We start from the raw sequence: 25,399 nt of genomic DNA on the forward strand, positions 1-25,399 counted from the left end.
ACAATCTTCAACACGGGGACACGACACAACACAACTTCCGAGGGAGGATTATACTGGCGTCAGTCTGCAACGTCAACAGAAAGGGAAAGAGAGCGAAGGCAGGAGAGCGAAAAAAACAAAAAACAGACTGCAGCGTGCGACTGTCTCGGACCCGTTCACCGGGAAAGACAATCGCTGACGCCGAGTCTCGTAGCGAATGTCACGGAATCCTCTGTATACTTGGAGAAGAATATTAACAAACAGATATTGATCAATATGTTTAACAAATTTTAATTATTGCAATTTTGAAGTTTCGGTATCATCTCAGCCCTATCAAGTATACGTTGGAATTTATTTACCGATGCACTTCCGCAGTCTCTCATTATCCTGGAAATTTGACAAAAATTCGAAGTATCCTTTGACTTTGTACTATTATGTGAAAAAAAATGTACTTTTGTTATAACATGTAATTTAATATTCTGAGTAATTATTGAATATTTTAAAGCAAAAATCTTGGTAAAGTGATGCACATAATTACAGTGGAATACTTGCACACTAATATTAATCAATATTTTGAACAACTTTTCATTATTACAATTTTCAAGTATCGGTAGGAATCGGTGCGAGTATCGGCCCAGCCCTAATTTTAGTGCATTTTTAACTTTAAAAAGCAACAACAATGTTTTCACGAGAGAAGGGACACTTATTTGCGTCTTGATTTTCTTAAAAGGCAACCATTTGTTTCTTGCCAGTAAGGAAGTTTCAGAACAACTTCGGTTCCAGGAAATCTGGTAAATCCTTCCTTCTGGAACGAAGAGACGCAGTGGAAAAGTGACAAGTGACTTAGCAAAAGTAAGTAGCCAAGAAAATTATTCTGGTTTTAAACAAAAATAAAGCGTCGTTTAGTAGGCTATGTTCAATTGCTGTTATTTATTTTGTGTGCTTTTTTTCTTCTTGAGAACTATCAAGAGGATTTGCAAGGTAGTGACATCAAGTATGCTAGAATCGGTAGAGATGGAAAGGAACTTGTCAATGTCCACGTCTTTGTTAAGAGAGAATCCGGCAGTTACTCTGGTTTGACAACCTGCGTATGTTTTTAGTAGTTTATTGTGGGTATGACTCATCGCACCAAACGCAAGCACCTTCTTGGTCAGGCGCCGTATTTCATCTTCTGACGTAAGCGCGGAATGCTCTCGTGGTTATGTTAGGCTTGTTACTTTTACATCTCTTAGCATACATACACTACATTTAGCCTAACAACGAAAGCCTGACGTCAGAAGCAGTGATGCCAACCGTAGGGACATTTCACTATATTTTGTCCGCGTATGGACGTAGGGACAGATTCTGCCAAATGAGGGAAAACGTAGGGACTTTTTTCAATGTTGGAAAATAACATTTTATTGTGCAAAGGTGCAAATCTCCATCAGAATTTTGGAACATGTTATCGGTTACCAAGAACTTTGAAGGCAAGTTCTTTTTGAAAACATTTCCACTCTCGCGAAAATAGTGCCAACATTACCACATTCTAAAGCAGAAACGGAAGTAATATTTTCAATGGATAAATAAAATAGGACCAGAATTGTTAAATTCACAGCAGCAGCATGTATGACTTCAAATAACATAAACAACAGTAAACGACTCACCGTTATTCATAAATTGTGGAAGCATCGAGCAGTAAGATTTAGTAAGAAAATGTGTATATTTTATCTTCAGTCTTGCATGCTCATGAGGTGGTGTTTTTTAGTCGCTTTACTTGGGACATTTGGTCAGTTGTAGGGACATTGCCGAAAAGTGGTTGACAACGCTGGTCAGAAGACGAAATACGCCGCTTGACCAAGAAGGTGTTTGAGTTTGGTGCTGTAATTGAAACCCGTGCAGGACTGGTTAAATGAACACCTAAGTTTGTTGTAGAATAGCATTTCTTTGTTACCTTTATGGTATTATTATCGAGCATTTTCTGGTATGTTATTGTGCTAGCCCAAATATTAACAAAATCATAATTTTCCACAGCCTACTTTTCAACAGCACGGCCGAGGTACTAACACTCGAACCCCAATAAGCAATAACGCTAATGTGTACCGGAAATGCACACGAATAAATAAAGAATTCATGTGCACAAAGTTCTGGAATGATATTATTTCCAAAAAGCTTATACCGATACTGCACGCAACCGACTCTCGCGTATCAGCCAATCGCATTCGACCGCCGCACGAACGTGACACCCGAGGTCACGGCTCGATCCCATTTCCCTAATAATTCTCCACGGTCTCTCCCCAGGAATCATTTCCATTTACTTTGCCTCCCCTCTGTTTTCAGGCGTTGAGTGGTCGGCTCAGTTTCTCGCCACTTAAGGCTCTGGACATTAATGACACTCTGTGTCTCTATCATGATCAATTTCATGTAATTCTTCCATCCCATCCTCATCGCCGCGATCAGCAAAGACAGGCGGAAAAGCGAGGCAAAATCAAAGCAATTCATCGGAAAAAGAATAAAAAAAGGTTCGAATATGAGCAGTGTTTCTTTTCTGGGAAGAAAGGTTCCCCCACTCTTGAAATTGGTTTGTAATGGAGATTTCAGACCGAAGCGACACGCAAGCGCATATTGTCGTGTCGCTTCGGTATGAAATGTTGCACTTATTTCTGAAGGTTTGTTTGCAAGTGCCACGTGTCGGTTTTAGCTTCGGTCTGAAGCTGCCTTATTGTGTTAATCGTAAGAACTACTCAAAATATAGTACGGAGTATGTTAATAAATGATCGTGCATCCATGTAATTATACAGAAGCGTCTCTTTCGTTAAAATAAAGTGCTAGTAGTTTCATTGTCATCTATTAACAGGTGCCGGTACGACGAACCGTTGGGTACAGCCAGAAAAAAAAAAAAGCACTGCTTCATTTGTGGCCTGCCCAAGGAAACTGAGCAAGTGTAAAAACTTTCCTGTTTGCTTTTGTATCATGCATTGCATAAGTATTTAACTTCAAAGCAAAACACTCGATTAATTGATAATTTAGTTTCTTTTACTTCGCTTTTCTGCTACTCTTGGCTAATCGCGAAGATGAGGATGAGTGGTGAAAACCTGAGATGATGACTGGACAATCACAAACATTAGCGGCGACAACACGAGCCCTACAGCGTATTATATATATTTTCTTCAGTGAATAAATTAGTTCATTTTGACTTAATTATGCAGGTCTTGTACAGGGCGATCTTGAAAGAAACTCAGCTTAAATGTTTTATAAATCCGAAAACCTGTTTGTTTTATCAGGAAGCATTTAGTACTGTATAGAGAAAGTCTTCAAGTTTACGACATCCACTTTTCGTTTGTTCTTGTGACGTCAGTCGAGCAATATGGCCGCTAGCAGGTAGAAAAAGCTTTCAGTGTGCTTCAATTTACAAAAAACTATTATGTTACTGTCGTAGAGCGTCGGTTTAGAACACGGTATGGCAACCAATCACCCACAAGGTACGATTGGATTGGAGCAAGAAATTTGAGGGAACTGGTTCTCTGTGCAAGGGAAAAAGTCCTAGGAGACCACCGGCATCCAAGAAACAGTTTACTTAAACTTCAGGGGACATACTCTTCCAACCACGTAAGTATTTCAGCAATGTTATTAAAACTCTTGTTTCTGTACAACTTTAAAACAGTTATTTCTTTTAGACTCACCCTGTATGTATTATGCATTATTTTGTCGTAACTGTGGAGTTTTGAAAATTGCCCGATTCATTGCCGCGCCCTTTACTTAGCTAACATCCTGGTTGCAACCAACAACTCAAACACACTCAAGGAGATATTTATCCACAGAGTCCCGATGGGAAGGCGATTAAACAAGAGAGGATCTGCTAAACAGTTTACCAGAGTATTGCCGGTAACCATTACGCCCGATGAAAAGCGATAAAAAAAGAGAAAGAGTGGAACGTAGAAATAAAAATGTATCATTCCTCCATGACAAAACAAGAACCGCCAATACAACTTAATTCATTTTACCGCGTCCAGAGGCAAATATCCCCGTTCCGTTCACCGACAACCCACTCCAAAACTAACGCACAGAAAAAACTAAAAATCGCAGCGCCGTCAGGAAAAGAAATTGACAGAATTCACATCGTCCCGTTTTTTTTTATCTTTCCTTCCATATTGTTCTTCCAATAACAATAATGAAAAGGACACCGATAAAAGAAAACACGGAAAAGTAAAAGAGACGGGGGGAGCGGGTACAGTCGATTCCGGGAGATGAGAGAAAAGGAGGGGGGAGAGAAGTAAGGTCGAGGGTAGGGTGGGGGTAGGGGGTGCGGTGGCAGGGGGAGCTTCGTCTCTCGTCCGATTCCTACTTCCCGTAATTATGCAACTCATCTTTTTGACTGGGAGCTCTTCAAACAAGGGCCTCCCTTGGTTGTGAAAGGTAGCCCGAATCCCAGGAGGCACCTCTTCACACACGAAACCTTTTATTTAAATTGCATCTATTCTTGAGTAAACTCGGCCCCAAATATACGGGAGCAGTAATTGCGATTCATATTTCATGCGTTTTATTTTCAACACGGCGGCTTAATTGGCCAGAAGATGTGGCCTGTGGGTGGAAGGGGGCAGCCTACGACCGCACAGTTACACACACAGAGGAGAGAGAGAAAGAAACGGAGAGGAGCGCGGGGTGGGGGGAACTCTGCAGCCCTGGGACCGTCTTTTCATTTTATATACCACGATTTGATGGAACAGAGCAGCACAGAGCCACGAAACAGGATAAAGGAATTGTGAGATGATCACAGAATCTGCCGCCCTACTGCAAAGCAGCGTTTCTGAAAACGTCCTTCTGAATCATTTATTGCACTCCGCTGCAACTCGGCGCGGGATGAAAGCGATGGGGAAAAGGTTTGATTTCGTATAATTTAATTAAGTGCAGCGGGTCTGCGGCAGCGCAAAACCCGAAGGTCCATTTCTGCTCCTTCCACTTATCCATATCTCAAAACAATGGCGGGGGCGCGCATTTTATGAGGGTATCTTTGCTTAAGCAGCCTGTCTTACATTTGCAATCTTCTCCTCAATACTTTGCTTTTAGATTTGGGAGGGAGGGGGCGGCACCAATTCCTTCTGGGCACGTAACTGTGTTCGGAAAGTTAAGGTTACTTAAAGCTATCGTACTCTCAAAAGTAAAAATTTACGTTACATTAGGCTGGGGGATTTAACATCACCAAGAACTAAATTATAAGAGAGAATCAATTCAAAGCCTTAATTTGTTTCTTTGTTTTAGCTGTTAGATCTGTATGTAGGGTTACATAAGTTTCCTGCCTTTTAGCATATACAGTGTATACACGCATTGTTGATCTACATATATTTTCAAGTCTGAGCAAGAAGAAGAATCTTTGAGATGCACGTCAGTCACTTATCAGAACCTGTGGAGTTGTAAGCATGCATACAAATATAGAAATTCTCCCGCAAATGAAATATAATAAGTTTTAGTCATCTAACGAGCCAGAAACCACTTGCAGAAATAGTCTGTAGAGGAGGCGTCATTTTGAACATGACAGAAATCGCGTTTTGAAGCTCAATTGACCAGTATTGCAAGCCTTTGTCATTTTGTAAATAACAGTTGGATACCTCATGTAAATTTAAGCTCATCAACTTTTTGTCCGACTCCTAAGGATTTCAGTTTATTCTCCCTCGTGTAGAAGAACGGTCTCCGCTGTTCTTTTCACTAATCAAAGGGTCCAGGTTCGATCCTTGTGGAGGCACATTGATCAGACTTTGAATTTCAGGTTCAGTCTCGAACTAGACTACATGAGCAGAAAGTGAAAAAAAAAAGTTTTTCTTTTTAGATGTTATTGCAAGCAAAATTACCCTTTATAACAATACGAATAATAATTTATTAATACTTAAGATGGCAAGAAAAGTTAATGAATCTAACCCTGCAGCATGTTAACCATCCTCGCACAGTGGTAAGTGCTTGCAAACGCACAAAATAGCTACGACCCCTTCAAAACGATCCATTGCTAAAAATCAAGTCTGATGTATAATCAAACGCATACAATCGTAGATGCTGCAAATTTGGTAACTTTGTACTAAAACTCATCGTCACGATGAAGATGAATGGTGCAATGATGAAGCAGATGAGACAACCACTTTACCCGTTTCGAACGTAGGACCATCTAGCTTCGTAACAACGGGGCCTGGATAACATTTCTTAACTCTGCGATATATTGTTAGGTTGCATGTGGTATTTGATGTGTGTCGTTTCTTTTTATAAGCTTTTCGTGTCTATATATAACTTCGAGAACGAGACTTGCAACTCGTTACGAGACCGAGACAAGTTTCGCATTCACGAGACGAGACTGTATCAAAAAGCAAAGTGTCTTCATTGACTTTATTTTACTTCGCTTTTCTGCCACTTTTGGTTAATCGCGAAGATGGGGACGAGTGATGATATGATGAAGGGACGATCACAAACATCCATGCCGGGATTCAACCCGGGACCCCTGGCGTTGTAGAAAAAGCCAAGTAGCATTACACAGAAAACTTCAAGGGATATTCAGTCACTCCAGCGTTCAGGGTACACTCATAATTAAGATTTCATCAAAACTGAATACAGAAAAATGTCTACTGACGAAATCTACTGTTCCATGAAGAAAAAAAAGCTTTACACATCTATTTCACACGCTATACTGTAATTAGAAATTGCGGAATCTGATACAATTTTTAATTACGGGGATGGCAAAACAGTTAACATTACGAAACGAGCATTCTAATATGAGTACATCAAGTTAGTCAATTCTGACAGTCATTTCTAACAGTGTAGACAACTACACCAACTGTCAAATTTAGATCTTCCTTCTTATCTTTCCAATTTTCAGTAAGTTACTGAATTATAATTTTGTTTTCGCAAAGTGATTTTGCAGAAGTAACGCCATATTTCTAAATAATGCTACGAACTGTAATGTACCGGGTGATCCGTTTGAGATGTCAGAAAAGTAAACCGTTGTGTACAATATACGTATCTCTGAGCAGTTTGTTGTAATATATGCAGAAAGGATGCGAGTTTTGGGTGAGTAGAGGTGTACAGACTTCAGCTATGTGGCTGTTCTAGTGTGCATTTAACACTCGAAAATTTCACATCCCATACGATACATTGCGTCATTATTTCCCTTACGCGTGTAAAATAGGAAAATTACCAATTTACGTTTCAGATTGTTATCACCAGTGCTTTTTTTCTGGGAAGAAAGGTTTCGATACTCTTCAAGTTGGTTTGTCCTTTTGTTCATCATAAGGACTACTCAAATCATTGCGGTATGTTCATGAAATATAAACGGGTAAAAAATGCCGCTGTACCGCCAGAAAAAAAGTACTGGTTATCACGATATCTTCAGAGTATTCCCTGACATTCGCTACGAGACTGCGGCAAGTGGCCCGGCATCAGCGCTTGTCTCTCCCGGTGAACGGGTCCGCGACAGTCGCACGCTACAGTCTGTTTTTTTTTTTCGCTCTCCCTGCCTTCGCTCTCTTTCCCTTTCTGTTGACGTTGCACACTGACGCCAGTATAATCCCTCGGAATTTGTGTTGTGTCGTGTCCGTGTGTTGAAGATTGTGGCTTAATATGGCACCACAAAAGTTTGCATTACAACAAAGAATTTATCTTGTCGAGTGTTACTTCTGAAAGAGGAATTGTGGAGAAGTGCGACGACGTTTTGCAACGAAATTTCCTGGTGTTCCCGTTCCACATAGGACCACTATATTAAACCTCGACCACTATATTAAACCTCGAAAGAAAAATGGGAAATCTAAAAAATAAAGTATACAAAGACAATCCGCACACCATCAGTCAGTTAAGAGAGAGTATTGTACGAGAAATTGAGAGAATTACAGTGGACGAACTTGCACGTGTAAATGCCAATTTTCTTCGGAGATGCAAGGAATGTGTTGCAGCAGAGAGACATCATTTTCAACACCTTCTGTAGTCAAGGTTAGCACACAATATGAAAACTGTAATTTGAATAGTAGACTCTACAGACTGTCGCGGACCCGTTCACCGGGAAAGACAAGCGCTGATGCCGGGCCGCTTGCCGTTGGGTCTCGTAGCGAATGTCAGGGTATGCTCTGTACAATTCCGTACGAGAAAAAACAGTTTGCTCCTGACAGACTTATTCAGGATATCCCATCTGGGAGATATAAGTTCATTTTTAGGATGTGCAAGGGTAAATTTAGCAGCAAATTAACTGCGATCTTGGTATTTGTATTAGGTGTGATTGATTCCTTTATTTTACTTCGCTTTTCGTACCACTTTTGGCTAATTTGCGAAGATGGGGATGATTGATAACATGATTAAATTGATGAATGAACACTCACAAACCTCAATGCCCAGGCTGTGATTCGAACCCGGGACCCCTGGCGTCGTAGCGCGATGTGCGTGGATAAATAATTACTGGTCAGCTCGATGGCGGAGAAGTGATAAGAAAATCACAGAACTGCGATTTAATCATTGTTATTCGCAAATCACGATCAAAACCGTGATTGAATTGTAATTTAAACTGTGGTTAATTTGCTTCTCATTGTTTTTGTTTGTTCACACGAACACGTGGGGAGTGCTGGAGAAAGATATGTGTAGCTATCACACAGAACTCCCACAAACATGTTACGATAACAAACATCATCACTAGGGATAGGATTTTTAGGACCTAAAATCACCAAAATATGCAAACTAAAATACGCTCTTATGACCTAAAATTGTACAAAAAACGCACTTTGATTTGAAAAATATGCCCTTATAACTAGACTGTTCCAAACATCAATATGTAACTTATGCTGAAATATTTTCATATTCATACTATTTTTAGTTCACTTTATGGGCCCTGACGAGTTGAAATGCACAATGAATACTTTCTGTAAATTTTCAATTAAAAATGAAAAATATTTTGCTGCAGTCAAACAAAACCCTGAAGTGAACATGGGAGGAAGAACGAATCCAATTGGAAAATGACTGTATATTTCTTGACAAAGCGAAAATATGCTGAATATGACCGAAAATCCTTCAAAATATGCTTTATCACGTAGAAATGGCCAAATATGCCAAAATATGCCCTTAAAAAAGCACCTTTATTCAATTAGTTTCTTCACAATATGAATTTCTATATATTTAGGGAACACATCACCCTTACCAAAAAAGATATGCTAAGTCATAAAAATTCTAGTCCTAATCATCACAGTTAAGAAAGAACTGTGACTGTCCCGTACGCAGTTGTTTTACAACGGATCTCCCCGTTGAAAAGTTTTTAGCTCAATCCCGGAGAGAATATGACACATTGCGTTCGTCATTTTACCTCTATCATCTATTCGTCACCGTAGGTTTAATTCAGAGGTAATAAAACGACGTTAAATAACTAAAACGAAGCAAAATATAATAAAAGCTAGCGCTCATAGAAATACACTGTGACATCTTTAGCGACTAAGTCGTTCTTATCCTTTGTGACAAATAGAAATACTCAAATATTCGTGACACTGCTAATACGCAGTCATTGATTTCAATGTGGATCATTCGTTTCGCCTTTTATCGCCCTAAATGAATATTGATTAACTGCTTCGTCATTCTGCCACTTATGGCTAATCGCGAAGATGAGAATGAGTGGTGATATGATGAAATTGATTAAGGGACACTCGCAGAGAACACAGATGTCCAGACTTGGATTCGAACCGTCATAGATTTGTAGCTTCGAAATATACCTGTACTATTAACGTAACGTACATCGTATCACCACACAAATTGATCTGTAAATATTCAGATAGATATCCGCTTGGTATGTGTGAAAAAGCGTATAGCAAAGTAAGTTTGGATTCGGCTGATGTGTCCATATCATGTCAAAGACTGGGAGACCTAGAATTTCCCGCTCTAGGTCTCAGCGTTTTATTACAAGGTTGTCTAGGTACGCTTAGTGCGGCAAATTCATGCTTTATTTAACCTTTCACCTTAGGCTCTCTTCAGTAAACAAGACCAACCGACGGGCTTATTAATTATCCAAAGTACTTCCAGTTTGAGCCGATAGATTCTTTGGAGGTTAAAACGCTACATGAAGTTCCCCCCCCCCAATACTTTCTAATCACTATGTATATTCACAAAAGCAGATTTAGTGATTTTGTTAATATTTAAAAATAAATATATGCAACCTGCCGTTCGAAAACAGACCCGTTTTGTCAATATAATTTCAAATGCATTTATATTACTTTAAAATATTCCGAAAAATATGTGATCAATAGAGCCGATATGTTGATGTAATACTATTTTAAATAGTGCAATAAGTACTTTGCAAAATATGATAGCTGCAAATAGGTATACACCCAATTAAAAACATATTTTGTTCAACATACCTATACTCACGATTATAAATTTTAGTTACATTTAATTAAGTTTGGCAAACAGTTAATGAAAATACATCGATGAAATATATATCTTAATAAACAGATTTTTCAAATAACGCAATCCAAGATCCAATAAGGTATAGAGATTCCTTTTGTAATTATTCATCGTTCACCACCATCGCGAATAAACTAAAAATAGAAAAATGGCCAATGCTTTGAACGTATAGCCTATATTAGATACAGCGTTTTGTTTATCCATATGCTTAAAAATACTATTTCATAATGTGTTCATTCCGATATTAGGCCGGCCTCCGTGGTGTAGTGGTTAGCACAGCGCGCTGCAAAGCTCGGGGTCCCGGGTTCGAATCCCAACCGGGGGGTGGGTGTTCTTTGTGAGCCTCTCTTCATCAATTTCATCATATCATCACTCCAAAGTGGCAGAAAAGCGACGCTAAATAAAAATAAAGGAAACCGCGGTAAAGTACCCCGAACCCAAATATAAATAAATCCCCCAAAAAGTAATCCATCAAGTCTTCTTTGTCCTCTTAATCTACTATTAATACTCTCAAAGATCGTTCTAATAAAATCAAACCAAAATTCTAATATTATATTTAATACAGATGTAGCCGATTTTGAGATCTCTAATCAAGAGGACCCAGGTTCGATCCCCAGTGGAAGCATATTGCACAGCGCTTCGGAACTCACTTTAAATTGTAAGTCCGGTCCAAATTAGCCTATCTATCCAAGTAAACTTAACTTTGGACATTTATCTTGAAGAGGGGACAAAAGGTTTGATGCCCATGGCACTATGACTTTCGCAATGTTCCTAGGTCCTAAACTTGCGCATTCTTGTTCATGTAACCATTGAGATAACTGCATGCAAACTTACATTAGGCATTGAATTTTCCGTGCGTACATGAAAATTATCGCCTTCAAAAAACATGCTAACATTCACTGAAAGATGCATACGTGAAAAATTCCAGGAATTTGGGGGGGGGGGAGTATTTACCAGGAAAAGTATAGGAAATATTACTCTCGTAGTGACCATCTCACTCGTTGATACATACTCATATTCACATAAACGGTTTTATAAGCGTTTTGGTGGGAAAGGCTTGATTGTGTAGGAGTACGTAAATTCAAAAGACTTTACAGTCAAAATGTGTGCAAATATTGAGAAAATTTAAATTATTCATTCCTGCTCAAGTTAATTGCAAGCGGAGCATGTCGATTAAGCAACTACGAAATCGAACTCAAACGAAAGTCCAAGACTTGCGACTAGGCTCTTCAATGTATGAAATGGGGGGTGTACGGGGTCACTTTCCCGTAAGTACCCAAATGACAACCTCTCTTCCACATAGTACACCCCAGTATCTGCAGGCCAACGAGGCTCCGGCGTCTGGACTCGCACCCAGTACAATCTCCTGTGGGACCCACGTTTTGTCATGTCCATATGTTTTTGTGATTGTCCGCTCGTCCATCTCATCTGCATCGTCGCGATTAGCCAAACGTGGCAGGAAAGCGACGTAAAATAACCTAATTGAAACCAATGAAACGGGGGCTTCCTTCCTCGTTTCTAACTTGTGTATCTTACAGCTTTTGTGTAGCTTTTACTGTCACCTTTAGCTAATCGCGACGATGAGAGGGAGAAAGATGACTGGATGAAGCTGATGGGCGGACAGTTTTCGAATCCATAACCTTCAGGGAGCGAGATCACGATTCGACCACAGAAGCTGATTTTAAATTGCATGCAAGGTAAGATTTTTCATGTTGTTAACGAAAATGATAAAGACCCGTACACCGTTCGACATAAATGTGAAAACTTCGCTGGTTTTAATACGGGAACGAAATAAATTTGAAAAGGCAGTGGTAATGACATTTCGCTAAATTATCAGCTTTGTCAAAGGTGATCGATGGGTGAAAATAAAAGCTGGAACGACTGCAAATAATACAGTGCAGTTGTGTAATGAAGAAAGAGGCTATTTGGATGAAGAATTACGTCGTTTCGTTCTTGATTCCCTATTATATCAGACATGGCGACGTCAAATCGAAAATTAAAGGTCATTTTGCGCTTGAAACTTTTCCTAATCCGATAATGTTTTTTCCATAAACGAATATGTCTTTGATTCTTCCTCTCCGCTCGGAAATGCAAGTCGCGTATCGTTTCCTCGACCGGCGCAGCTGCCGCGGAGGATCCGCCTTTCGACCAATGAGGAACCGGTGCGCCGGAGACGTCCTGGCCAATGGGCGACGAGACCACGAGAGAGGGAGGCGTCCGCGAGAACCGGCAGTTGGCGATCGGCGCGCACGTGCTCGGGATGTACTCGCTGTACCGCCCAGAGATCCTCCGCGCCTGGCTCAGGGACGTCTCCCCGACCGACATCGTCGTCAATGTCGGCGGCCGACACTTCGCGGCGCACAAGAGCGTCCTCACGACGCACAGCGGCTACCTGAAGGCCCTCCTGGCGCCCGACCCTGCCCTCACCTCGGTCACGGTGCCCAACGTGAGTCCGGAAGCCTTCGCCCCGCTGCTGTCCTTCATGTATTCCGGATTCCTGGACCTCAGCCCCGACAACATCTACGCCGTTCTGCTGGGGGCCCACTTGCTCCACATGCCGCGGGCCCTGGACTTCTGCAGGGCGTTCTTGGTGCACCACCAGCAAAGGAGGTCGGCCATGGCGTCTTTCTGCGAGGAACGCCCGATGCTGGTGAAGCCCATACCGAGCCGGAAGATGCTACCGGTCCTGTTCGGATTCCCGCCGTGGACAGGTTACGCCAGGAGGGCGCCGACGGAATCCTTTCCTTTGCATCAGCTCCTGCCGACGGCGGTGGCCGGAAAGAGCCCTTTCAGGGCCGTGGGCGCCTCCGCGGTGGGGCGGCAGAGGGAGGAAGAGGAACCAGCGCCGTCCCCGCCGCCCCCTCAGGTTGAGGAACCCAAGGTGCCGTCCCCGGGACCCTCCAGAGCGTCTCCGCTCGCAATTCCGTCGACGTCTTCGGCGCCGCAGCTGACCAGAACGCCCTCTACGTCACCTTGCTCGTCGCTGACGTCGGACCGCTCCGACAAGCTACGTCGCAGAAAGAGAGAGAACTCAGAGACCTTTTCCGGGAACGCCAAAGTAATCATCGACGTCGCTTGCTGCGACGGCCCTGTACGTTTCCATCGCGTCCTTAACGACAACTACGGACTAACTCTGGACGACATCTTGACGGACTCCACCGCCGCGAGGGACAACAGGCCCGAGAGCTTCGACAGAAAATCTCCGCCCGTTGCCGACGCAGCAGAGGACGAGTATCACCAGCAAAGACTACCGAAAGCGAGCGTGGTGAGCCACGTGGAAGAAAAGCCTCCCGAAGACCACTCCGACAGCGACAGCCAGTCCAACCACAACCCTCCCAGCTCCGGCAGCTCCACGTTCACCAACGCGACCGCCGGCAACAGCGGAGACCCGCTCTACAAGTGTCTCTACTGCAACCACACCTTCAAGAGCCACTACTGCTACCAGAAGCACACCCGCAGACACATCAACCCGGTGACCCTCGACCTGGTCAAGCTAGCGGACAAGCTGAAGGCGGAGATCGTAAAGGAGGTCAAGTTGCTCGACATGAACGTCCAGTACTACCCGTGCAAAACCTGCGGGTCGAAGTTCCCCAGCTACTACTTTGTCCACAAGCACAGGAAGATGTGCCACGCCAACGAGACTGACGCTGAGGATTCGATGCAGGAGTAGATCCCAGCCAAAATCTCCCCTGAAAACTAACCCCCGGTTTATTTGACTGAAGATCTGCTGTTCTGTACATATCAAGTAGCGGCCTTACCTCTCCTACCCTCAATATTGGGCCAAAACAATAGTGGGTGAGTGCGTGTGTGCGAGTGAGTGTTATGCCAACGAAAAATCGAACTACCTTCACACCAAGAACAAAGGAAACTGTGAAAATGTGTTAACTTTAAAAGTGTTGTGTTTGTAAAGAGTTCTAAAGTAATCTAATTAGTTCTACAAAAATTACTAATTCTTGGGTCTTTCGAAACGAATACGGGGTGTAATATGAATGGTGATCACTGTGTTAAGGAATGATGGTGGGGAAAATGTAACAAATGGTCGAAAATATATCCAGACAGAAAAAAAAATCTGTCTGAGAAAACAATGGAGAATTAGCAATCCTGTACATGAAAATTACAAAGTGAGTTTTCAGATTGTGTGCCGTAGGGTACGAGCTTTTAATGTTTCTAAACAACGATATCCTAGACTAGTTTGATACGATTAATTGAACTGATTTAAGTAGGCTATTTTACGTCGCTTTACTGCTAATTTGGTTAATTTCGACGGCGAGGGTGAGTGGTGATATGATTAAATTGATGAAGGGACCCCTGGCGTCATAGCGCTAGTCTGATACGAATAAATATTGTCAGTGTTGCCACTAAGTCAGTGTTGCTTCCTGAAATAAGCATTTGCTCATTTGCTTATTTTACTTCGCTTTTCTGTCACTTTTGGCTAATCGCGAAGAGGATGAGTGATGATATGATGCAACTGAAGAAGGGACACTGACAAAAGATACCCAAACCCGGTTCCCCTGGCGTCGTAGCGCGCTGTGCTCACACGACTAAGCATATATTTGCGACCATTTTTGTAAATGTAGAAGTTTCTCCACCAGCAAGAGGGAAAGCGGTTCTTAACACATTGACAGCCATTAATATTAAACCATCAGCTAACGAGTGCTGCGACACACACAACTTTATGTTATTAGTGAAAGTGGGGAAAATGACGACTAAACAAGGAACAAAAACAAGTGACAGAGACGAACAACCAATGTGCTCCGACCTGAAACTCGACCGCAGAAAAGAAATTACCTCAACTGTTTTTCTAGCACTTTATCTGTCTGTATCAGCCACGAAAAAACAAAACTACTGTGTTACCGATAACTGTGACGATGGGACATGCCGCTTTGTGAGAATAGGGAGTCATGTTCCAAATTACATGTAGCGTAATAAAACTAACACTTCTCAGCAATTACGATTGGTTGTCTATTTGGATGTATGTAACCTTCGCCTGGTCGATCGAATACATGAAAATTTTATGCCTTCGAGGCAGGCTTCATTAGTCAAGTGGCACGATTAAGCGATAATAGTATTGCTGCAACTTTGACGGTTTTTTAGCACTTTTATCACTTACATCAGCCAGAAACAATTTGTTACTGTCTTGCGTTAGTAATTTCCTTACGGTTTTCTCTCATCTGCTTCGATTTCCATTACGCGAAGAAGTTATTCTTTAATTTTATCGCAGCGGTCGCATTACATTAACGCGCCACTTGGAGGGTTTATTCCTTGTAAAAGGTCGGATCTCATTACTTGCAAAGCCGCGATAAAAACAAAACACGGTCGTTCAATCTGCCTAATGCACTAAACTGCTTCGAACACGTTGTATAGGAAAACAAGTGTGTTAATTTGTGGTGCAATACCCCTGGGATAATTATATCGAAAAGTATGAACGCTGCTGTAATGAAGGTTCGTTAAAGGTACCAACCCAGCAGCACTTGCACGTGCCCTGTTGATTGACTCATTTGCTTTATTTCACTTCGCTTTTCTGCAGCTTTTGGCTAATATGAGAATGAAAAGTTATAAAATGGGTTGGATGATTGATTGAATGATTTGCTTTCTTTTTACTTCCTTTTCTGCCACTTTTGACTAATCGCGAAGATGAGGAAAAATGGTGATTAACTAGGGCTATGACTTAGCATATTTTTTTGATAAGGGTGAGGTGTTCCCCAAACATATAGAAATTCATATTATGAAGAAACTAATTAAATTAGGGTGTTTAAGGGCATATTTTGGCATATATAGCCATTTCTGCGTGATAGAGCATATTTTCATGGATTTTCGGTCATATTCAAAATATTTTTGCATTTTCAAGAAATATAGTCATTTTCGAAGTGGATTCGTTCTTACTCTCATGTTTACTCGAGGATTTTCTTTTTTGACTGCAGCAAAATCTTTTTCATTTTTATTTGAAAATTTAGAGTAAGTATTCATTTTGCATTTCAACTCAGGGCCCATAAAGTGAACTAAAAATAGTACATATGTGAAAATATCTCAGCATTTAGGTATTGATGTTTGAAACAGTTCAGTTATAAGGGCATATTTTTCAAATTACGTATAGCGCATATTTTGTAAAATTTCATGTCATAAGAGCATATTTTATTTTGCATATTTTGGTAATTTTTAGGTCATAAAAGTCCTAGCCCTACTGATAACATTGTTGTGTTAAGTCCACTTTATGCACAGATATTCTAATTGGGACTGGACATACAGTTTAAAGTGGGATCCTAACCACTGTGCCATGTGCCTCCACCGGGTATCGAACCCGGGACTCCTTGATTTCAAGGTGACGACGTTTTGCACAAACACACATGTACAAAACAAAAAGTCCCACAGAGGATTATACTGGCTGCGAGTCTAGACGCCAGAGCCTCGCTAGTCTGCAAAATCCAGTGCAGGGTGCACAGAAAAAAATGTTCCGTTTGGAATAACAAAAAGAAAAGTTTCGAACAACCAAATTTGTTTAGATAGGGGAGGAAGATATGGTTGTTCAACAGAACAAAATTCTTTTAGTAATCGTGCTTAGTGTTACCAAAATATGTGGCTAAAATAAATTTAGTAAAGGCTACCATTTTTTTTGTTTGTGGTTACCAGAAAGTTTAACCAAGCGTGTTTTTGTTAATTCAAACGAATTAGTGTATTTTCTGTGCGTACTAAACATGGCCTGTTGAAGCTTAGATACTTGAAACTCTCTACGTTAAAAACCCGTATGTTTGTGTTTGATTCTTTACGTCCACTTTATGCACAAAAGGGCTAATCGAGACTAGACCTACAGTTTAAAGCGATATCCGAACTACTGCCTCCACTGGGTATCGAACCCTGGACCCCTTGATCACAAGGCGACTACGTTACCACTAAGTCATAGTGAAGGCCCTCGCTATGAAAATACCCACATGCTACTTCATGACACAACAGTACCGCATGTCTGCACCTTACTAAAAATTCCCTCAAGAACTACACTTTGTTGATATTTTAAAGAATCTATTCAAAAAGTGCCTCTTGATTGATTGAATTAGGCTATTTACGTCACTTTTCTTCCACTCTTGGCTAATCGCAACGATGAGGGTGAGTGATGTGATGAAATGCATGACGGAACACTAATGTCGAACCAGGCATTATAGAAAACTTGGCTCTTATTTCAGAAATAAGGGCTCCTTCGTAGCTAAAAGGTTATTGCTCTCGCCCTTGGTGCGAACGGTCCCGTGTTCGGTTTCCAGTGGAAAAGCACAAAACTTCGGTGCTGGCCCAGTGTCGAAAACCAGAAAGCGGCGACGATGGAACTCTGAATGAAAGCACGAACTTTAAATTACGTTCTCATGTCAGCAATGCCGTCCACCGTGGCGGAATGGTTAGCACATCGCGCTACGACGTCAGGGGTCCTGGGTTCGAATCCCGGCTTGGGTATGGATGTTTGTGTCATTTCATCATATCATCACTCATCCCCATCTTCGTAAATAGCCAAAGGTGGCACAAATGCGAAGTGAAATAAAGCAAATGAATTATGTCAGCAGGATGATTCCTCTGCGTTATACAGCAAATTCATACAGTTATTCATTAAAATTCATACAACGCTCTTCAGGCAAATAAGTATACAAAAATGCAGTGTTCGGAAAGTTACTTTCAGTTTACAGTTACAGTTACTCGTTTTAAAAAGTAACTCAGTTACATGTACTCAAAAGTAACTAAGTTACTTTCTGCTGAAAATTTTCTTGCAACCAAATTACAGAAATCGATCATTAATTGTAATAACATATTTTGTGAAGACTAACATGTATTTTACTTATGTTACTGGTATATAATATAAGTCTTCGTATATTTATATTTATTACAAAATAAAGTGCTCTCCTGTGCATTGCGCGATGCTATGATGGCGTATAGGAGGTGTGAAGTTAGAGCCCTACACTGTTTTGATCATGGTCGAATGTGGGGCTGATGTGATCAGCACCACGTCTCTGGTATCCTTGAAGTAATTTAAGTGTCGCAAAGTAATTGTAAAAGTAACTAGTTACAATTACATTTTCTCAAAAAAAAGTAACTGTTACTTCCAAACACTGCAAAAATGTTCGTACAATTTGTTGTAAGAGTACTTTATACACAAACAGGCTACTACGGACGGGAACAGCTCTACAAGTGGGATTCAAACCATTGGGATGCCTCTACAAGCAAAACACGGGACTACTTGATTACGTACGGAAACTAAAGGGTATTGTTCATTTGTACTTTCCCTTATTTAAAACTCCGTCGTTGCCTTGTTATCGAGGGGTCCCTGGTTCGATACCCGGTGGAGGCACATACTGGTTCGCATCCCACTTTAAACTGTAGGTCCAGTACCGATTAGCCTTACTGTGCACAAAGTGGACTTAAACATCAAACCAAACCTTATTTAATACTCAAGATTGTCTTTCTTGTGGATTGGGTTGAGGTTCTAACGTACCCTGAGTCTGGGTCGGTAAAGACGTTTGTCGAAAATACCTCTAGCTTAGAATCTGTTAATATTCTAAACTCTAAAAGATAATGAGTTTGAGTTATTTGTTTTATTGATTGATTTCTTTATTTTACGTCGCTTTTCTGTCAAGTTGGGCTAATCGCGACGATGATGAGTATGAATGTTGATATGAAACTGATGAAAGGACAACCACACATGGGCAGGGCAACACAGGCCCCTCAGAGGATTGTGCTGACCGTGAGTCCAGGCGCCGGAGCTTCGTTAGTCTGCAAAATGCAGTCCAGGGGAACTAAGTGGAGGAGAGGTTGACATTTTGGGTGTCTTCGGAAAAGACCACCTCAATTTTTTTAAAAATATTTTTCACTTTATGCACAGATACGCTAATCGGAACTTGACCTGATATGAAGTGGGATCCGAAGTACTACACGGCTCCACCTGTAATCGAATCCCAGACCCGTTGATTACAAAACGATAACGTTAATAGTGGTAACGGAGAGGCATTGACTCTTCCTAAAGGAATAAGGAGTTGCAATTTTATAGATATTAACAAAAAGCTTTATACTAAAGAACTATTTCCTATTGCAATTTCTAAATAACACTGGGTGCAAATCCAGGACTTCTGTTGGATACTCTAAACACACATAATTTTCAGAATTGAGAGTATTAGCATGATTCTTAAGCACGAGGTGCGATTAGGTAATGTCGTTGAAAAGGTCAATGGCGTATTTTGTGGGGAGGGCAAGTTGCTGTTCTTATTGTTCCATATAAGCGAGTTCATTATCCACGAATTTATTTTTATTTCAATATTTTAAGTCGTTCGTCTACCCCTTGACTTAATCGCGACAACGATGATGAACGATGAAATTGATTATGAAAAAAATACGGCACATCCCTACCTTAATCACGATCCGAATCTCTGTTTTCGCAGCGGGTAGATATTAGATAACAGATAAGATTAGATGACAGAACAAACCCAAAACATTTGCTTTATTTAGAACTTGACTGGAGTTTCTATGTCAGTGGTCCGGAGACAAGGTTAACATTCTTTGCATCTGTGTTATTTAGCGTCTCTTTTCTGACAATTTTGGCTAATCGCGACGATGAGGGATGATTAGATGAAACTGATTAAAGGACACAAGTGCAGATCAGGATTCGAACTCGGTGCAGAGTCCGAAAGTCCATCACTTACCGCGCTTGTTCTTTGCAAACCAGTAGCGTACGCAGGATTTCATTAAGGGGGATATTTCTAAAACTTTCTACAAATTCACATTACCATTGTTTTATTATACTTTAATTAATAATTACTACTACTAATATCACTACTATTATTAAGTAGTCGAGATCTACATAAATATATTTATGAAAGCAATACTTTCTAGTCATTCGATTGTTAAGAAATTCTAGGAGCATTTTTGGTTTCTTTGTTATTCAACTGTTATTTGTATACTATGATAGGTGAGACATTTTAAGTGTGAAGAAAATCCATAAAACCAATCAAATGTATTAAATTAATTGAAATAATCAAAATATGAAAATCATCCAAGGAGCCGCGGTGGTCTAATCTGACAACCTCGCGGGAGATTCGGGTTAGATTCCCGGAATTGGTTGGAATTTATCCAGTCTTGTCCCCGAACCCAGCCTCATACCAATGGGTACCTGAGAGCAACCCTGGGAGATAAAGGCCGCCGGAGCTTGGTGCTGATCACATCAACCGCAAAATGGCCAAGATCGAGAATGTGTGGGGCCCCACCACACCACTACATGTGCCTTCATGGCACGGTGCTATATGCACGGGGAAATTTACATTACCTTTACCTATGGAACCCACCCAGGATGATGAGCCGCGAGAATACATGTTGCTATATTCCACGGAGTCTTATGTTTTCGTTCAAAAATAAGTTTGTAGACATTTCAACACATTTATCACTTCTAGATGATTCACAAAGCACTTCAACATTATTTAATGATGTGGATGTACACTCAGCATCACTTGAGAGTTCATAAAGAGTTGCGAAATCAGTACTGAGAAGAACATTCGCAATAACGTCGGCACACTGAGACGAAGCAAGAAATTTTCACAATTCTCGCGAGAGTCACTGCGCGACTTTTCGGGAAAAAAATCGCAAAATTGAACTTTGCGGCCGCTTAGATTGTGTTTGGAATGTTGTGCTTTTCTCCATGCTGCATGGGAATAATAATTCAAATTATTATTATTATTACTGTCGCAGATCTTTGACTGATAAATTAGCCATTTTTAATTCTTTTCTACAGCATTTTCCATAATATTTCAAAAGCTCAAGGGGGGTTTAAACCCGGTAACCCCCTTGCGTACGTCACTGTTGCAAACAGAACAAGCCCTGCCTTTACGACCACAGCAGACAAAGCACATTGAATTTCAAGCAAATGCAGACTAAATGTACGGCAGAATAGCTTTAAAATTAGGGAACCTATTCTCTGTCTCCTGTGAGAACGATGTTGATGTAAAGAAATGCACAACGACTGTGAAAAATCTTATTGGTAATTACGATGGCAGCTGTGCAGCAATCTTGTGTAGGAATGCGAAGCACGTGATAACGTCAAAGTAGCTACTATAGTGATGAGACCCTACATTAATCTGTACGGCGGCGACCAGTATATTCATGGTAAAATAACATAATTTGGAAAGGAACTACTTCTCTTAAGTTTCGTTCTTGCAGTGGATGGAGAATAAACGATTTGAAATAAATGACGTGTGTGAACCATTATATGTGATTTTTTCACACTATGATTTGATATCTCATCTCCAAATCAAAAAAAGGGGGATAGGTTTATTATACTGATAATTACGCTCAATCTGTAACTCAAGGCTCGAAACTAAACATAATTATTTGTTTTGCTTCAGTTAAAACAAAAAATCATTATTTTAAATTTGCATATTTTGACCCCTTTTTGGCAATTTTTCGGTATTTTGTTAATTTGTTTAATAAATTCTCAACGTTTCCTTACTGCTTTTTACTCCATGTTCGTTTGCTGCATTGCCTCTCTCAAGATTCCACGATGGAATCCACCTGTAAGGTGTGGCATCTGAATGCGACGATTATTAAATCAACACTGAACGGGAGTTACCCGAACTAACGACATTCAGCTGTTCCTTATCTCAAAGCATGCGAGTCAACATCGAGCAGTGGTCCGCACACTACCATGCTTTTGGTTGAGACATTTTTCATAATGAATGTTTGGTGGCAACGCAGCGTGCCTTTCGTCGGCACTTTAACATTCACCGTAATCTGCATGTTCCAAGTCGGAATACCATTTTAGTGAGGGTAAGTAACTTCAAGGAGACTGCATCAGCAATGACAAGAACATTGGGTGGTCACCCTAAGGTTCGCACTCCCGAGAACATCGAACGGGTTTAGGTCTCAGTTTTGAGGAGCCATTCAAAAAATGAAGTGTATATATCAAGAAACTGCATCAAACTGCCACTCATGGAATTTTCCTAAAATGCATTGAGATGTAGTACAATTGCATGAAACAGTTTTGTTTCTGTTTGTAATTAGACACAATCAAGTTTAGTTTCAGCACCCTGTAAAATAGATTTAGGACTTTGCAAATTATGTTTCTGTTCCTATATAATCATATTCCTAACAGTTTTCGTGCTATAACAGAAATGATGCCTGCGATGGTTAAAATGAAATACGAGGAAAACCTAAAATTGACCGCCATTTTCCAAGATGGCGTACAGCAGCTAAGATTTTAGGATCGAGATTGTTTGGTTTACTTCGATTTTCTTCCACTTCTTGCTAATCGCAAAGATGGGTATGGAACTGATGAAAGGACAATCACGAAGGACACACATGCCGGGATGCGAACTTGGGATCTCTGGCGTCGAAGCGCGCTGTGCTAACCATTCTGCTACGGGGGTCGGCTTAGATTTTATGGAATGGTTAATATATTCATTAGGAAGGCAAGTATTACTTCTCTGCAAATTCCTTGCGTGTCATTATTTTGGTCAAGATTTGACCTAACTTGACTGCACTATCAATGAGACATCTCCAGAGTTGTTAGTACCATTTAGGATTCAGCAACGGCCGTTTTATTTTCCTATTTTATGTCACTTCAGGCTAATGGAGACATTAGGATAACGATGAAACTGACTCGAACCCGAAACCATTACTTATTTCATCCATTCTTATGTAGGATCAGCGAATATTGTAATGAAAGCAGTCCGCTTAACTTACCTGAAAACAAATTTTGATGTGAATGATTCTTAAAACGATCAAATCAATGATATCTATGTATGCGACTGGAACGTTGTTTAGTGCGGAATGAAACAGGGTGTGGTTTACTCTCACGGAATACACGAGATGAAACTTGCAGCACCGTATACGAAGTTCAAATGTGGTCTGCAGGCAAAAACTTGCTGGCAAACTATTTGGACAGCGACGTTTAATGCTAAAATAACGACCTGTGCAGATGTATAATTTTTTCTCACCCCACATCAAATTAAATGCGGGTGCAAAAAACACAATTTCGTGTAATTGCATGTGCACATTAGAGATAATGACGTGGTCGTAATTTTCGATTTTACTTGAAAAGCAAGGAACATCAATATTCTCTAGCAGTTCCATCTTTGCACTAGGCCTTTCTTATGGAGCTTCTGAAAGCTCCCTTAGTAAGAATTCATGGCTTTGCTCGAGAACACAGTTCGAACCAGCTCCCCTGTGGCTTTCAGGCCCTAGTAACAAGCGACACTTGCCACTTGGGAACGAACCTACAGAAATAAATGCAACCTTTCATATCTACATGGCACTGCTAGCGTTTCACTCGGACTGGGCTGTTTCCTCAATAGCTTACATCCTGTCATCTTGATTTTACAGATTAGTTGGACCCAATATCGCGTGACAGGTCGGTTTGAAATCTATATTTGTGCCATTATCATATTTGGGTTTAGAAATGACAAGAAAGCTAACAAAATGTTTAATAATTCTCTGAATGTTAATGACAATGGTTCATTATCAGCATGTAATGTTAATTGGACATTATCCATTGTCAGTGCTTTTTAGCTATGTATTTAACACTAGCTACTTTCGAGAGAGGACCTTGTTCCTCGTCTTCAGATGAACAAATTTAGGGGGCGCCGAGGAGTAGTTGGTTAGCACACTGGATTTGTAGTAAAATCACAGGTCTATTGTAGGTTCGATCCCCACCAGCAAAAAAAAAAAAACAGTAGTTACCCTGTTTTTCATAACAACAAAAACCCTCAAAATAAGCTTATTTTCTGATGTTTACTTAATTTCCAATATTGCCTAACTTTACACTATTTTGTCTAATGAGCTAGTGGTTCGGATCTCACCTTGAACTGTAGGATTAGTTGTGATTAGCTTATCTACGTATCAGACTCACTCCACAACAAAGCATATGAGAATATCCTCGGTGTAGGTAGAAGTGATGAAAAAGCCAAGGTAAAATAAACAAATGAACAAGGAAATAATTAACAGAAAATACTCTTGAACTTCCAGTGCACATGGTTGCACAATGTTAATAAAATATAACACAACAGCATTTCAGCTTCCTTTATTCACTATTTTATACCTAGGTGCATTTAAATAAGACAATTTAAATGTGTCACTTGAAGAATATGACTTACTACAGTCAGGGCCGGATTAAGTCGAAATTGGACCTGATGCTTGAAATCTTCGTTGAAAAATAAACACAAGGACGTTATAGTTACGTCACAGCGCAAAGAATACTAGTAACAAGTGTGTCTAGGCGTCCGAAATTGGGGCTACAAATTTCATTCTAAGATTTATTTTCAGGTTAATATAGCAAAAGAAAACTGTTCAGCTTCCGGAAAATTCTTGTCTGTTTTCATCTGGGTCTATTTCAGGAATGGGCCTAATGCTGCAGCATCAATAGCACCCACCTTAATCCGGCCCTGACTACAGTGGATTGTTTCTTTCTTACCTACAATATGAGAAGCTAGGTTTCAATAGTTCTTGACTTAACCCTCTTACACACAAACACACACCTCAAAATAATGAAAACTCTTTATCACATTTGTACCTCTTGGCTTAATCACGACAATGAGGATTAATGATGAACTGATGAAATCAGAACCAACGATTGCAAAGCACCTTTTTGTTGGGTAATGATTGGTCAGGGCATCATGTTCTATCACCGCTGCTTTCTGCATTTCGAGACTGGAGTCCCCTACTATCGCTCCCAAGTGAGGTTCGTAGTTTCCCTCAATCTTGAAGGTCTGGTCATAAGAAGCCTTTGCCCAGCCCCACGTTTAGAACCCAGCAGGGTTTCTATGACATCATCAAGATGAAACTTCTCCGAGTCTCTGCTATTTCCAGCACTGTAAACCATGCAACGCTCTTGTTTTTAAAATGAAAAACACATATTGAAGAGCATCGCAACACAGCTTACACAGAATACGTGAATGTGGTAGTGCATAGAAAACAATTACAAGTAAGGAAAAAAACACAAAGTTAACCACGGTGCTGGAAAGAATTGGAAAAAGAACAGCTCTGGATCAACTGTTTTTGCTTCATGGTATTTCTCATTTTAATTTTTTGG

At 40.6% G+C, this 25,399-nt stretch overlaps 2 protein-coding genes across 4 annotated transcripts in view; one reads left to right on the forward strand and one right to left on the reverse strand.

The window, feature by feature from the left end:
- Positions 1 to 25,399, reverse strand: part of Smr (nuclear receptor corepressor smrter) — a 232,534-nt gene that overhangs the window by 36,214 nt on the left and 170,921 nt on the right. The window lies entirely within an intron of this gene.
- LOC145992841 (uncharacterized) lies at positions 12,545 to 14,117 on the forward strand. The gene has a single exon (XM_083129237.1). The coding sequence runs from the start codon at positions 12,545 to 12,547 to the stop codon at positions 14,027 to 14,029; it is 1,485 nt and encodes a 494-aa protein (XP_082985363.1). The 3' UTR covers positions 14,030 to 14,117.

Source organism: Lepisma saccharinum, chromosome 9 (assembly GCF_977018435.1).
Source record: "Lepisma saccharinum chromosome 9, izLepSacc3.1, whole genome shotgun sequence".
NCBI lineage: Eukaryota > Metazoa > Arthropoda > Insecta > Zygentoma > Lepismatidae > Lepisma > Lepisma saccharinum.